Below are 15,695 nucleotides of genomic sequence, written 5' to 3'. Positions count from 1 at the left end.
CCTTGCCGGACGAACACAAAGCGCTTCTTTTAAAAGTGCTACTTCTCAAGCCGTATCTGTTGAAACAGTGCCACAGGGCTCTATCCTAGGCCCGATGCTTTTTCCATTTATGTAAATAGTATGCCTTAATCAGAAAGTGACGACGAATATTGTGGGGTGTTCCTCCCCTGATGTCACTTCTGCCGCCGTCCACCTGGAGCAGGCGACTTCCTTGAGCGACCTGGGAACGGGACGTACCCTGGGTATTGCCTCGGCCACCCCACGAGCGGTCTAATAAGAAGGCCGGGGAGCAGACTCGTTGCGGGGCAGTCTACCACCAAGCACCAGGGCACACACTCACGCGCACACCGGATACAAACAATATCCAATGGGGAAATTAGTGAAAAGAGCAAATACACAACCTTGTCTGGTGGTCTTGATTGTATATTTATTCATGTACCTAGGGGCACCTTAAAAGGTGTTTGTTCTAAACAGGATTGACAACGTAAAAGTCCCCTCAAACCCAATATCTGGGGTTCCAACTCACCCTGGTACGCGGCCCAGCTCTCTTGTTTTCAGGCACACCAGGCTGCGGATCGTAGCCACTGACTCAGGGTCCAAGGCAATGCGGAGTGGAGGAAAAGTGAGACGCAGCACACACAAGCTTGCGACCAAACAGAGCGCAGCGACAGACGAGGGCGACCGCGTGCGAGCCACGTGCCGACCCACGTCAGGTACCAACTCCCTACGCAATTCGCGCGTGGCACTATGAGCCTGAGCCCACATACCAGTTATACGTAAACTTTAACAAGTCTTACCATTACAAACTAACTGTCCCACTACACAGCCGCGGCCCAAGTTTGGTCAGCCCCTTAACCTATAAACTGACATTAACGAAGAGGAACCATTAAAAACTAGACCTCCTTTAATTAAAAACGCCTTTAAAGGTGCTCTGCCAGCTGTAACTCAAATATTTAACAAAAGGTTCTAATTCCTCCATGTAGCTTCTTAAAGATAAGGTTTTATGCAAAAATAAAGTTTCGACCCGCATAGGTCCTTATACAGCATAAACCTGTAGACAAAAACAAATGTCTGACCGATGCCTGACCTTTAACAGCGTAAAACACATCAACACAAAGTTAAGCTCTGACCTATCCTGGTCTTTACACAGCAGGTAGTCTTACACAAAAATAAAGCTTTCTCAGACTTTAAAGATAACACAGTATAACAGGGATAACCAAGGTCCCTGATTAGTGACTTATGTAAGCTCAAGAATCATCTCAACAACTATATGACTAAGAATAATGATTAACAGTTCAAAAAGTCGGATGTAGGTTTGCGGGTACACCATGTACAATTCTCTTTTGGAAGAGGTGTGGTTCTGAGAAGAACCGGTGATGAGTGTTCAACTCGACGTTTCGGCCAGTATGCTCTAGCCGTCCTCAGGAGAATGTGTTGCTGACTCGAGTGGATGCCGTGTAATAAAGGTTGTCTGGAGTCGGTGAGGCGTGATGTGGATTGGTGGCTTGCTAAGGGTGCACTGGAGCATGTAGGTGTTGGATCCAGTGGAGGATTGGGGATGCAAATTTGGGCGGGAAACTAGTTTAGGCGGGAAACTGGGGATGGGTAGGCTTCGGGTAGAGAGGACCCTAACACCAGGGGTATGAGGGGGGCCTGGGTTTCAGGTATAGAGGACCCTACTGCCCGTGTGGTGGTGGTGATGGTCTTGGGTGCTAGCAGTGGGCGCCAGATGTCGCTCAGCTTGAATCCGATGTCTTGTGGGACAGTGTTGTGCCAGAAGATTTCGATTGCCTCCCGGATTCTTCTTGGGTGCCAATGCTTGATGGGGGCGATGAGTTCTGCGTTGTCCCATTCGATGCGGTGGTCTGATGTGTGTGCATGTTTGATGATTGCTGATTTCTCGTAGTCTCCTCTGCGGCCGTGTGCTCGATGTTCTTGAAGTCTGGTGTGGAGGTTCCTGCCGGTCTCCCCGATGTATACTTGGCCGCATTCACAGGGAATGCGGTAGACACCGGGGCGACTGCTGGCTGTTTGTTTGTCCTTGTGGGTATGAAGCAGGTTCTGTAGTTTGTTGGGCACTGAGTGAATGACCCGGATGTCGGCTGCCTGAAGGATCCTGCGGAGTTGGTGTGATGCGGGGCCCAGGAAAGGCAAACATACTGTGGAAATGGGGGACTTGGGGGCTTCGGGTATGGGGGACCCTAACGCCAAGAAATCCACGTCGTACGTGTTTTGTTTCTCCTCCTTCTTTACTTTGATGTCTTCCTGATATACTCCCCAGGTGGAAGTCTCTGTCACCCGTCTGACGTTCCCCATCATGGCCAAAGTGAAGTCTTCATCCGAGAACGACTCCCCGATAGAATTTTCATCAATCCTCACCAACCTGCACACAAAGAAGAAGACGACCTGCAAAGAAGAAGACGACCTCATACTCTCGACTGCTCTTACCTTGCAGGACCTGGTCTCCATCTCTGTAGGAGTACGTCTCTGTCACTTCCCTCACGCGCACCACTTGTCCAGGTAGCAACTTGCTGATGTGCAATGGGGTTGACAGGGTTGGAAGTTTCTCCTCCCCCAAGTTTGCAGCGGTATTTTCGTCTTCGTGACGCTCTACTTCTTCCATCATCAGCTTTATCATTGCCCGTCGTTTCCCTCTTGGCTGTATATCAGATCTCTCCCAGACTCTGGCCTTCATCTTTATCCATTATAAGCGTAGGGGTAGGTGATGGATTTATCGCTGGAATCTCTTGGTATCCACCTTCGACTACGATTTCGTTTATCTCCAGCTTCGCTCCAACCTCCCGTGGTGCTTCAGCAAGCGCCTCTTTACCCGCCTCCCTATCTCCTACTTGTGCAGCTTCTTCAGACGACTTCCTCCGGATATTGAACTCGGTTTTCTTTATCTGGGGCTCTGGTACTACCTTGTACTTCGACCTCCTCATCAGGTGTGCGAGACACTGTCCATGGCGCTTTCTTTACTTTTACACGCCTCCTGGTCACCTCTTCTTTCCCCTTCTCCCGGCTACGCTTCTTGTTTACATTGCCATTAGCTCAGTCTCGCTCCAACCACCAGAACGTGACCCCTCCCTGCTCCTTGCAGGTGACTTCTTATCCCTTGAGCGACGACCTTCCAACTCGCTTCTGGAGCGAATTCCACACTCCCTATCCTCACAGGGCTCCACTCTGATTATTCTTACTTCATCCCGGCTGAATTGATGACAATCCTTGTAATGCGCCAGTAGATTGTCTTGGCGATTGTTCTTGAGTGAACATTGCCGGCACCAGTAGAAAACTCGCGACCCATGCTCTATCGTCAACCACCTCTCCTTGCCCTCTCTGCTGGCATTCTGACGTTACCGTCCATTCAATCGTCTAATGGTTGCTCGTAGCTGTCTGCTAACCCTTGTCTTCTCCCAGCTTTCCCTCGGGCCTCAGGATAGGCTGCACGTCGTTTCCCGCCCAGTGCCTCTTAGCTGGTGGGTGTATGCAGTCGCGGGCGAAATGTCCTTTCTTATCACACCTAAAGCAAACAATGTCCTCCCTAGGTCGCCTCTTGTAGTCAGCACCTGCAGGACTTCCTCCTTGTTGTATCTTATATTTCCCACCTTTGGACCCACCTTGCATTAAACCTGTCACCAAGTCTTTCGTCTCTGTCTGGGCTGTCCGTCTGGTATCTGCCATCCGTTTCTAGTTGTTTTCTACTAATATCTCCAACCTCTCCATGGTAGAGTCGGACTCTACCATTCTGGTGAACCTCTGGTTCCTCCCGGACCTTTGCTGGTCTACCTTCAGGAAGTTTTCTGTAGCCATATTGCCGCCCTGACTGCCTCGTCTAGCGTTCTTGGCTGCGCTCGAAATATTTCCTCTAGTATGGCTTGATCCTCGATCGCATCTGAAAAATGGCTTCTCGCCAGGCGGTCCCTAACTTCATCTGCGATGTCCGGATACACCAGTGCAGTCAATTCCCTGATTGACTGACTCAGTTCCCTCTGGGTCTCCTTGGCCCAAATCTAGCCTCTGCTTTGTTTTTTAATTCGTTGTAGGTCATCTCCGAACTAATATTGTAGTGGACAACACCTTGACGGCTGCCTCTTGTAAACCCGCTGCCAAAAAGACTCTGGCTTGTCTGTCTGTCCACCCATTGGCCATCTTACATGCCTCAAAATGCCCCCGATAGTTTCTCGAAGAAGTCTTCCCGTTGTACCGGCGATCGGGTACAATATTTGGTCGCCTCAACCATTCACCAGCTCAACTATTATTCTTTGACGTAACTTCCAGCTCTCGCCTACTTAGGTTGGATCTGTCATTGCATGAAGTTGAATTCTGCTCACCAGGAGATCTCCCCGCACCAGCTACCCCATCCGTTCCATCAGTTGACCCAACCCTCATTGTGTCAGCCGTACCCTCTGACGTCGAAGTCGTAGCAGGTGTATTTGTAGGTGCCACCAGCGTAGAACTCCATGTCTGGTATTTGGTCCTCGGTTTCGGTATCGGCCTATAACACGTCAATGTATCAGGCTATAGCTCCCAATATCTCTCGATACATATTAAAGCCTCACTGACTGCTTGTGTTGTGTTGCAGCTGCCGGTGTACGGTACTGTGACCATCGCCAGGTTCGGGACCGCCAAAGCCCAGCAACGCGGAGAGGTTCCGTGCTGTCGTCCTTATTTATCGCCGAATAAGTTGTAGTAACTGTCATAAGAATGGAATCCACTCACTTCCACTAGAAAAATCCGACACGGTTTAGCCGTTGCCGTTTTTTTTCTAGAATCCTAACATTTACACACATAAGCATGATGACGTACTCGCGATTCGGCCCAAGATTGGCCTGGGTACTTCCCTACTGATCGTTTTATTCTCCGTGACGTATTATTATGAATACATGTACATGTAGTCTGTTGCCACTCCACATGAACACGAGTGCGCCCTCACATGTATGCTAGTAAAGACACGTTCCTCTCTCCACCTTCAACGTCTTATACTTCTTCATTTCTGAACATATCTCGCAATTATTTTGACCAGCTAAGAGTAGGATTTTAAGTGGATGCATGTAAGATATTAATGTGTGATATTGTGCATTTCTGCACGTCATCAAAACTCCTCATTTTAATGCATTTGGGCCGCAACAATGCCAGTTTACATGTATCTTCATGCACGCTTCATGCATGCCTGTTGTGCCTTTCTCTCCGTGACGTCATCAACTACATAAACACAAAATTTGACCTCGCGTGTTGTGTTTCCAACATCGGCCCAGTTGGTTGTGGAAAAAAATTGCTTCTTATTTCTCTCGTGTTGATTTTCATATTGGTTTTGGGGTGGCCAATCTACTTCCAAAAGCCTAGATGTTAAAATATTTGAAGCTTTCTTCCTTTGCACTTTACATATTATTTTTAAAAGGTAAAAAATTAGGCAGACGCTAATAGAAACTATCGGAAGAGCTGTGGCTTCTGTATAAAACGAAGGACCATTACGCATACTATTATCAGAATATTTCACACGTAGCGCTTACTAAAGAGGAGACCTTTGTACTATTCTGAGGTTGATACAGGTTAACCGGTTATTTTAAAGTCTGTGTTAACATTTAGATTATGAACTTTACTCGGGCAAAGTATACAACGGCGACCAACATGGCTGCTCGAGCAAGTCTTTACTGTGGTCTTTTGCTGTCTGTCTGTGGGCTTTCATTTGGTGAGAATCTCCCAATCTTTATCAGTTCTATTACGGTATTGTTACTTCTTAAAAATCTCTCGCCATTTTAAAGATGGAAAAGACGGCTTTTGAGCAATTCAGATCCCATTCTACACCAAATGAGACACTTATGAAACAGACCCAATTAATTGCAGGCGATAGCGCAGATCCTGGCCCACAGCCTGCGTACAAAATTAGCGGAATAATTCTGATACTTGCAGTGAAACTTCATACTTATAAAGAAACTTCTTGAACGTACACAAAAACAACCGTTCGCTTTGAAGAAACGAAACGCATTGTCTCTGGCAAGGTAAAATCGTCTTTCAAATTGCGCTGCGTGATGGTAGGAGCAATGCATGTCCTGGGGCACCTTTTCCCTCTATCCTTTCTGCGCTGTCGATGGCGCCTGAAGTCATAATTTCAGTGAATACCAATTGGGTTCTCGAATAGAGAGCCACGATCGAGAAATGGCATTGTACTATATTACACGGTAACACTATGTTCTCTCCAAATTTATGAGTTCGTTTTTAAATCACCACCCTCCTTCCAGGCGGTTGCCCGTCCTATGTGGACAGCACGGGTGAATATGTGCCGCCATTTGACTGCCCGCAGTATATCTGGGAGAACGCTGATGAAACGTACTGCTGCAGAAGCGATTCCGGAACCTACAATTTCTGCTGCGACGAAAGTTTATATAAGTGGTACACAAATTCTCACTGGAGGTAGGTAGGCCTACATGAATGATGCTTGTTTGGTAAAGCATTCTGTGAATTGAATCTGTCCCAGCACTGTAACTACATAATACTTTCTCAACAGATGATGCGCTCGATAATGCCTCTATTACTCTTTGTTGAGAGTTTTATCTGACTTCAGCAAATCCGTACAAAGACGATTATATAGACAGTTGCAAGACTTAAATATCTCCGAAAATTCTTCACATGGACCCTTTACAATGTAAAATGAATCAATTCATCAAGAATTAATTGTAATCAATGGCGGTGATCTCAAGGAGACGCCTTCTTTGAAAATGATATTATACTATAAATGAATAAATGTGGAAGGTTTAAAAGCTTTGCATAAGTCAACTGCTTACCTGGGGTAAAATGTAAAATAATTGAAAACTGCAAAAACGCCTTCGGGCTAATTTAGCAATTTTTCCTGTTCTTCTAACCAGTGGGGGCAGCCCGGGGCCTAAAAGAACCAACATGCAGATGAAAGTTTACTGTCAACTTTCCTTTCGAGACTAATAATTGTGTATTTCCTTTTCTTTTTCAACTCAGTATTGGCTACACTTTTGCGATAATGACGGGCGTTCTCCTAATGCTTTCGGCGTTTTGTTTCATAGTGCGGTTACTCGTCATTCGGAGCCGGCGCTCGCGTCAAGAACCAGTAATGTATGGTAAGACCATTAAGTATGCATTTGTTCTTTTATAGATGAAGATAATGCATGTTATTGTTCAGGCTAAATTTATGTAAAGAGCCACATTGCAGCTGTGGTTATGGTTCCACTGCCAGTAAGATTCCATCGGGACGGAGTTGGCGTGGGCCGTACCCACCTTTAAGTGGGGTATTTTTACTTGGAAAAGTGGAGAAATAAGAGCAATAAAGTATTGTTACCTTACATCGACTGTAAGATGGTACGAAAACATGAAAGTGTTAGATGCTAAGTGATATTCAAATGAAGTGGTCCCATGACCCGGTGATTGTTTTTTTTAAACTTGACACCATAACCAGTATGACTTAAAAACCGCTTACCAACTGAATCCGGTTTTCCGTAAAACAAGGACCAGTATGTTCGTTGTTGGCCTATGTAAAATGGTTTTACGGAATGAAACTGAAATGGAAAATCGTCCGAACTTTATAAAAGTTGAAAAATATATTTTTTTTCTGTAACTTGTTGCCTCCATCTTGCAAGGCTCCATGATTCGTTCTGTCATGGATTCAAATCTATTACAGTACTGTCAATGGAGACGACCAATTCCACGTAGCTATTGTTTTCTTTGTCAGTCCTAAAATAGAATTTTCTACCGTTTAGCTCAGTTTATCGTAATGATTCCGCTTTATCAGAGTCCCGCTTTTGCTTTTATAACAATTTTACATGTAATCTGCGACTTTTCACGCCCACCAAGCTGCTGGTTACAGAGCAGTAAATAGGCTATCACGGACAACCATGAGAGATACCTTTGCTTCAAATATATTAGCGGAAAAATACACATCTCTCAGATGCTCAACACTTACATTGAACTGGAGCTTATATCCTGTCTTCCAGACTTCAGTTTTGCTAGATTAACTGATGACTTTTGAAGATATTTTCATTTTCATAGCATGACCCCCGAACAATTGTAGTCATGAAGCTTGCCGTTATTATAGAACAGTATGCTTACACTCCATTGAAACACCGAGCCATTTGGATGGTACGGTCTTATCGACTCAGACATACAATATTTTAGTCCCTATGTAGGCGTTCACCCTTCTGTTTCTTTTAATACTACTTTTGTGGTTCAGTGAACAGGCGCAATCGCTTTGAAACCTTTTCAAAACGGTATTTTAAACATTATCGTCAGTCTGCAGGTTTTACACCAATATTTAAATGGGTCCCGAATTGCCCACATCGGCTAAAAAGTCAACTTGAATGCCCTCAAATTCTCTACTATTAGAATTTGTGGAAATTGTGGACCCTAAACTGAAGGGTTAAATCGTTGACCAAGTCCGAATCAATTTTCTCTCACAGTTGCCTCCCAAAGATCTGACAATCCTACAGCCAACATAGCACATCCGCCACCGCCATATCCGCTTTCAACTGAGTACGCCACCATGAGCCCATCCTTATCCCCATCTGTCGACGGGACAGCTGCTTCTCCGCCCATCTACGGAGGCCCATCAGTCGATCCCCCACCACCTTATCCCGGTTACAATTCCAATCCTTTTGGGGCTACAAATGAGAAGCCGTATGACGTCACTTACTGAACAGCTATGCAAGCAAAATTATTTAAATTCATTCGAACGGGCCCAATGATGCATTTCCGTTCGTTCATCAGCTCATATTTTTGTTTGGGCGATGAAAGTGTTCGCGGTCACTTTTAAACTTCTAAGAAATTTACTTTTAATTATTTATGTTATTGGGAGAATAAAACAATTTCGGGAAAATTCAAATGGCAAGAAATCAATTGAGGCCTTAAATTTCCATTGATTTTTTGATTGCTTGTGTTTGCAAGACAAAATTTAAATAACTGAGGGAAGATTTGACAATTGAAGAACTTTTTATCCACTGGTACCGTTATTTGTTTTGCGTTGTCAATTGAAAGCACTATATAAATATTTTGACAAACACACCCATAAAATCCCACAATTTAGATTCAAGTTGGTAGTGTATTTCTAATATAGTAAATTTTCCACGAGTGGCATTTATAAGATAGGTACGAAGGGGGAAGGAAATATTATAAATGCAGAGTTCAGATCCAATATTCAAAATTATTTTACGCAGACTTGGCAAGAAAGGACTTTATTCACAATTCCCTGTTATTCCATGCTTGATAAACGAATTCTTTCAGCAATCGGTTCATACATCGCAGAGCTCTTTACACACAGCCTTTTCAAAGACGTTTATTCATAGTCACCATTTTGTATCCTGTAATTCCGTCATCAAACTTTTTGTATGTCTTTACTTCCTCAAATGAAATTTATATTGAAATTGTGTTCCAGTCAGGCTTTTGTGATTCAAATTGAATTTTGAATTGTTTTTGAACATTGAGTTTTATGTTTTATGTTTGCATGTACTTGGTATAAAGGCCGGTCCATACTTGCTGTCAGTCAGTAGCTATAAGAGACTCTAATTCACCCCGTCAAATACCAACAGTACCTTAGCCTACCGGGTAAGCTCTTCTGCTGGGACCGTCCGCGAAGTCCAGGTGAGCGCCTTAGTACAGGTTCGAGACGTATGGCCGACTCGGCGGCCAGGGCTTAGGGGCCTGTCTCGTTTCCTCCCTTGCATGGTCGCTCGACCCTTTTTGGGTTAAATGGATGGGCAGGGAGGAAGTGTGGTGGGCCGGGAACCCCGAGACCCCAGAAGAGTCCTATATGGAAGCCGGTAACTGCGATTTGTAGCGAATTTCAGGAGTCCGTGCGCCTGAATGCTTGGTCAACACCGCATAACTTTTGGGTTTTTCCCTCACCGTGTCAGAACTCACAAGGCAGTTTTCTAGGTGCGAATACAGTGAGCTAAAGGACTAATGCTGATTTATTTCATTGATAATCTTAATTTCCTTTATTTTCGACAATGAAACCGATCCCAACCGTGTTCTGGTCCATTTCTTCTCAGTGATCTCAGTATAAAAGCTGTCAGGTATGTAGTAAATGTTGATTGTTGATGATTCAACAGTATATACGGTAACAGATCCATAAGTGCAACAGCCGGGCGGCACTCGTCTCTTAGATTCTACTGATGGAAATTCCTGTTCATTTGTTACAACAACAAATTTTCGTTTTCTTTCTACTGCAGAATAATTTGATATTTTAAAAGAGAAATTCTCACAAAAGATACATCCCATATCTTCTTGGGTTACCTCAACGTTGCACCACATGTAGTGCAACTGCCGCTCTCTCTTGTAAATGGTTCCTACCTCCATGATCCATCACTGGCCAGACAGGTCTGCCCGAAAACTACGAGCAGGAAAATGATGAAATAGACTCCACAGAAACAAACAATCCCTATTTCAAAACAGGAAAAGAAATCGAGAATGCAATGGATGTCAAAATCAGTAAAGCTTTTTGTTTTACCCCACTGACGCCGGAGAAGGTGCATAGCCCATTCAGTTTCCCCACATGGTAACAGTCCCTAGCCGCTCAGACGGTAACTGTAAAATATGAATAGCGTCCTCTATAAGTACCGCAGAAAGAAAACGCGGCCTTTTACATAATTAATTGTTTCTGGTTTGGATGGATGAAAGGTGGTTGGCGGGTTAGATGCTTGCTGGTTGGCTGGCGTGCTAATTCCCCGGATGAAAGTTTAAAGGATATGTTAGCAAAGGATGGAGGTTGTTAGGCTGGATAGAGGTTGTTTGGCTGGCTGAATGGTGTTGTGTTAGCTGTTTGATGTTGGCTAGACTGCTGGCTGATTGGTTAGCTGACTGCCTCTCCTCCAACCGACCTGCTCAGGGTGCATATTCTGGATGGATGTTGACTGACTGGTGACGGGTTTGTGGGCCGGCCGTCATAGGAGGGCTGGTGGGCGGTGGTATAACTGGGGTACATTTTGCAGAGGGCACTTAGGGACCCTCAAGAGGGGCACTCAATGAGGTGCAGTTACAGTAAAACATTGACCGACGCAGACTAGGACCGGAATTTTTCTTCCTTTAATTTCTGGGGGGAGAGGTTACACTGGGGCACAGGCCTCAAGACGGGTACTCGTTCACTCCCCCCCCCGTTGCACCACTGCTTACTGCTTACTGCTTACTGCTGCTTACTGTTAGCTGACTGCCTGGTGGTTTAGCAGCTTCCCACATTAAATTTCCCAGCAACAAAGCTCCAGCTAAAACACAAACCATGAAAGCGCTTTCTGGCGATACATGTATAAACCATTTCCCATTGATATTTTTCAATAGTACTTTAAGTACAAAATTCAAAACCATCCGCGTGCCTCTAGAGACCCCTTTCTCCAAACCCTTGTCAAAGTATCTCCATATCGGAAAATTATACATCAAATCCACGTCCCCAACAGGATTTGCCTCTATTTTACAAATGAAAACACCAATTCTCTTTATGACCTTTGTACCCAGAATCCTGACACTTTCCCCCAAACCACCCAACCTACTAATGAATCCTTGTCCTTGGAATGCCTTGTGTTTTATGTTTTATTGCAGCAAACCAAAAAAACGTGCACATCACGATTAGATAATTCACGTACCGACGATGTAGAACATAGACGTAATTTGAGCGCGCTTCTGACTGCTCCTGTGTAATGAGAGAACTTGGTGGTGGAGATGAATCCTAATTGCCGTTTTTACGACCCATGCACTGTATCCTTCCCATTTTGTAATTCTAAAATGGCAACATATGTGCAGGTATGACGTGTGTCTGTGTGTACTGCCGTCAATTTAATATTCGAACGATCTCTCTATATACAGATACCAACGTTGTGTTGCGTGTACTTGTGTATGCGATATATTTCGAGGCACATGACATGACTGTTACTAGGCTTGCGTTTTCATCGGGTCTTATGGTATGAACCGCACTGACTGGATGATCCCTTTCATTTTAAAGGTATCCAGTGGTGCCGCGTGTGAGTGAGTAGGCGTTGCTTTTGTGTCACACCATTCTTGTGTACGGAGGTTGTAACTGTCGTAAGCTTGGCTGCTGGAGATTCAGGCGAAAACAGACGCATAGGTGCAGCGTACGCAGTCTTCATGCGGGGTTCGAGTCCGTCATGGTAACTGTGTCGGCCGACCGTTCCAACGGACGTGTTAGCAATGCTAATAAACGAGTGATTGCTTTGCGATGCCTGTTTGCTCGCTGGCTGCAAGCCGGTCTCGTAGCTTTTTTATAGATGCCTTGGAAACACCTTGATCCAGCAATGGTATAGACAACTGTGCACTCAAGAGAAAAGGCTTCGGGGTACTAAACCCATCTAGCAGTCATCTTTCAAGCCCACGCAAGCAAGCCGTTGAATTTTTTCCTACAGCTTATCGCCGATTGCTGTTGCTACGAGAAACATCGTGGGGATTAGATGAAGCAAATGATTACCCCGCGTGGAGTATCATCTTCGTCCACTATTTTCTTGTCGTTTTCAATCCAATTTGACAAACATTGGAATTGGATCTGTGATGAACACTAGGAGAGGTACGACAGTGAACATTTTCCTTCCAGAGGAGAGGTACTGTGGGTTTGATGTCTTGCGGCCAAGGGACGGGGTAGGTGTTAAAAACGCAAACCAGCAGATAAAGTGGAGTTGCAGACGGTACGTCGCCCAGTTGGAAGTTTAAAATCAACAGTAGAAAAACAAAAATACTCTTCGCCCGTTTTGTATCTGCTGATGTAGGCAACTAAAACACGTGTGCACTGAAATAAACGGTAAGGTTTCAGCTTCGTCGGCCAAAAATCTCATTGATTTTTCTGTCCTGGGAGACTGTTGAGGCAGCTACTACAAGCGGCCTTGACTAGCGGTGTACACGCACCACTGATGCGATATTAGCCAGAACATTGCTGGCAAGGGCACCAGATCACCAAAGTACAGGGAATCTTTTTTCGCTGTCGTTGACTAAGACATTTTTTCCACGTACAATATAATGGAGGAGCAGGCAAGTGCTTCATTTCTTCTGTGGGCGCCGCATCGCCTAACATGCAAGGAAGCAGTGTGTTTGTAAACGGTTTTCGTACCCGTCCGTCTACATACCAATCCGCGACGCCTACCTGCCACTCACACCCGACACGCCCCCTGTCGTCTTCCCACTACCACCCTGCCGTTCCTAAACCTGAAGTCCCAGGCATATTTGACAAGATGGAGTGTCTCCGAAAGGTAAGTGCAACGTCTATCCTTAATTTTAATTGCATTTTCGTTTCCTATTAGCCACAAGTGTTGACACCGAGTACCTAATGCAAGTTGTAATTATAGAACAAATAGACAAAATTAGATTAATAAACAAAATTTTACAAAAGTGAAAAGCAAAATAAAGTTTTTGTAAAAATCACTTGTATCGAGTTAGGAAATAAAATCTGAACATGTGAGAATTATTTAAAAATAAATTTAAATCAGCAGACGTGGAATGAATAAAATAAAATTAAGAAAAAAAGCGGAAGGATATCAAAACTGTGAACTGAGTATCCGTACGGTAGGCATTACAGCCATTTTGCTCCCGCAAAGTTTGCTATCTTAATTTTTTTGTGTGCATCTATCTTCGCAGGTGCCCTAATTCTTGTCCTTATAATCAGATTACAGGGGAAGACAAGCCCTGTAGCATGCAGTCTGTACAGGTGTTGCCATAGATTTTGTATCCAAGGGCGAGTCAAATGCTTTTGAGCGAGGGTGCTTAGTGCCAACACGCCACTACTCGAAAAATTCCGCCGGGGGTGCCACGTTCGTATATCTACATACGCACACCTTCTAGGCCTACGCCCACTTTTTTTCAAGAAGAAAACACAAACATTATGCTCAATTAAATGGCCTGTTTGTCCCCCGTTTTCCATCTTTGTCGTTAAATGTAGTGGATAAAAGGAGTCATTCCTGCATGCATGCTGGCTTTGTCATGATGTGTCGTTGTACGACACCTTCAGAGAACATAGATGATGCATCAAAGTAATTGAACTACACAATTATCCTCGATTTCCAATGCCAGTTGATGTCATTATGTTTTGCCTGCTTTCAGAGAGCAGCCGATATGAGTGTGTAGACCTTCCCCTGTGTTGTTTTCCTCATTGTATTCTAAAGCGGTTGCAAGGAAAGTTTAGTTTTTTCACGAAAATACTGCATTATCAGTAATGCGCGGGCGGAGACAATGACTGCAAATAATGTACGAGTGCAGGTGCAAGGAGTGCTTGCGTTTGAAGTGGGATTGACGAAAAGCGGAAATGCGCGGCGGATGAGCGGGCCATAGCGCTGCTGACGGCCAGCCGGGGAATCTTTGGTTTCTGTCTGGCTCGCGGTGTGACTGAACGCTTATTTGAATGGTCATATAAAGATACCGGGGAGGGTCATGACTCCTCTTTCTGCTTTCCAGTTGCCATTAGACTTTGCACTTGCCGCTGATGCTGTTGTTTCCATGTCCACGGAAGAGCTTGAGAATGCAGCAGACGTAAAATTTGCGACGGTGTGAATTGAAACTTGGGTGACAGCGCTGCACATGCGCAGTTAAAAAGTATTAGAGCTGGTTGATCCCCCTTTGGTCTTTGCGAGAAATCGCCATATAAGGGCAAAATCAAGGCCGCATTTGCCCACCACTACTGTGTAGTTTCCTAAACAGTGATGGACGAAGTTATTTCCATGTTGTCGTACCTTTGTACTAAAGCTTTTGTTTTTTTTATGTCGTTTTGGCCTTGATATTTTCACTGCTGATGATGGATTTCTCTGCAACACTCTGCCAGTGACGAATTTGTCTAAAACGTAGTACAACATGTTTTCTACACCGACAAACTTTTGGTTTAAGGAGACGGAGCATTTCTAAGTAACGGTAGAGTTGTTACTTGTCCAAAAAATTACGTGAAGTAACAAGACAAATTCACAGCTGCATTTTTGCCTACAGGTGGCTGCAAATCCTTGGCTGGTCAGCAGTATACAAACAAAAGAATAACTCACAATGTGTCAAAATATCTCAAGCTGCTCTAAAATCAAACTCTAAACGAGAATCCTTCCTTCAAATACCCTTTAACTTAAATAGGACAAACATTATTAGGCACTTTGTTTTAACAAAGTGTTAGTCAAGGGTAAACCATCTGCAGAGTTTGCATGGCAGCACATACAAAAAAGGTAGGCAATGTTTGTAAATGACAAATGTCTGTATACCGTCATAAAAAACTTCACATTTTGGACTTATCCTGCGTTGATCCTTTGACATTTTGCCGGGTTTGAGTCAGCTTGTGCGCTTTATCGTGAAACCAAAATACGGCTTCAACTTATAAAGTACTTCTGCTTTTTATCCGTGGCTACCCATTTCCGCAGCAGGTCGGGTGATTCCTATTTAAAATTTAAAAAAATAAAGCCAACCGTAAAGAATTTCCCCACAGAATGACTCCGATGGAATTTGCTCCCAGCTCCACTTCGCTCCGTGAAAATCTGTGTGAACACGAAATTCTTTCATATGCGGGATTTTTCCCATTAAAAAATTCATATCGGCATCTTATCAATCAGCGCTGTTCATTTTTATTCGTAAAGGCGGTTCTGGAGTTTTCAAAGAAGGCTTCGGATAATAAAATGAAGCCATTGTACCGGTATTAATTGCAATTTTAGGTTGAGCACCAGGAATCCAGGTTCAATAACGCTATAATTATCAGCATTGACAGTAGAAACCTCGCCGTGAAT

General features: G+C 44.3%; 2 protein-coding genes across 2 annotated transcripts in view; both read left to right on the top strand.

The window, feature by feature from the left end:
• The first annotated feature begins 4,855 nt into the window (after positions 1 to 4,855).
• LOC147800299 (uncharacterized) lies at positions 4,856 to 9,384 on the top strand. The gene is made up of 4 exons (XM_022234923.2): positions 4,856 to 5,689; positions 6,240 to 6,411; positions 6,970 to 7,088; positions 8,421 to 9,384. Exons 1-4 carry the CDS (start codon positions 5,590 to 5,592, stop codon positions 8,654 to 8,656), a joined length of 627 nt encoding a protein of 208 aa, XP_022090615.2. The 5' UTR covers positions 4,856 to 5,589; the 3' UTR covers positions 8,657 to 9,384.
• Positions 9,385 to 11,716: 2,332 nt separating this feature from the next.
• Positions 11,717 to 15,695, top strand: part of LOC110979254 (bestrophin-2a-like) — a 58,651-nt gene continuing 54,672 nt past the window's right edge. Inside the window, exon 1 of the mRNA XM_022234880.2 lies at positions 11,717 to 13,199. Within this exon, the coding sequence (XP_022090572.2) occupies positions 13,023 to 13,199 (177 nt within the window). The 5' untranslated portion in view covers positions 11,717 to 13,022. The remainder of the gene's footprint in view (positions 13,200 to 15,695) is intronic.

Source organism: Acanthaster planci, linkage group LG01 (genome assembly GCF_054643075.1).
Source record: "Acanthaster planci isolate LZ-2023a linkage group LG01, COTS_SCS, whole genome shotgun sequence".
NCBI lineage: Eukaryota > Metazoa > Echinodermata > Asteroidea > Valvatida > Acanthasteridae > Acanthaster > Acanthaster planci.
This window is presented reverse-complemented; position numbering and strand designations above follow the sequence as displayed.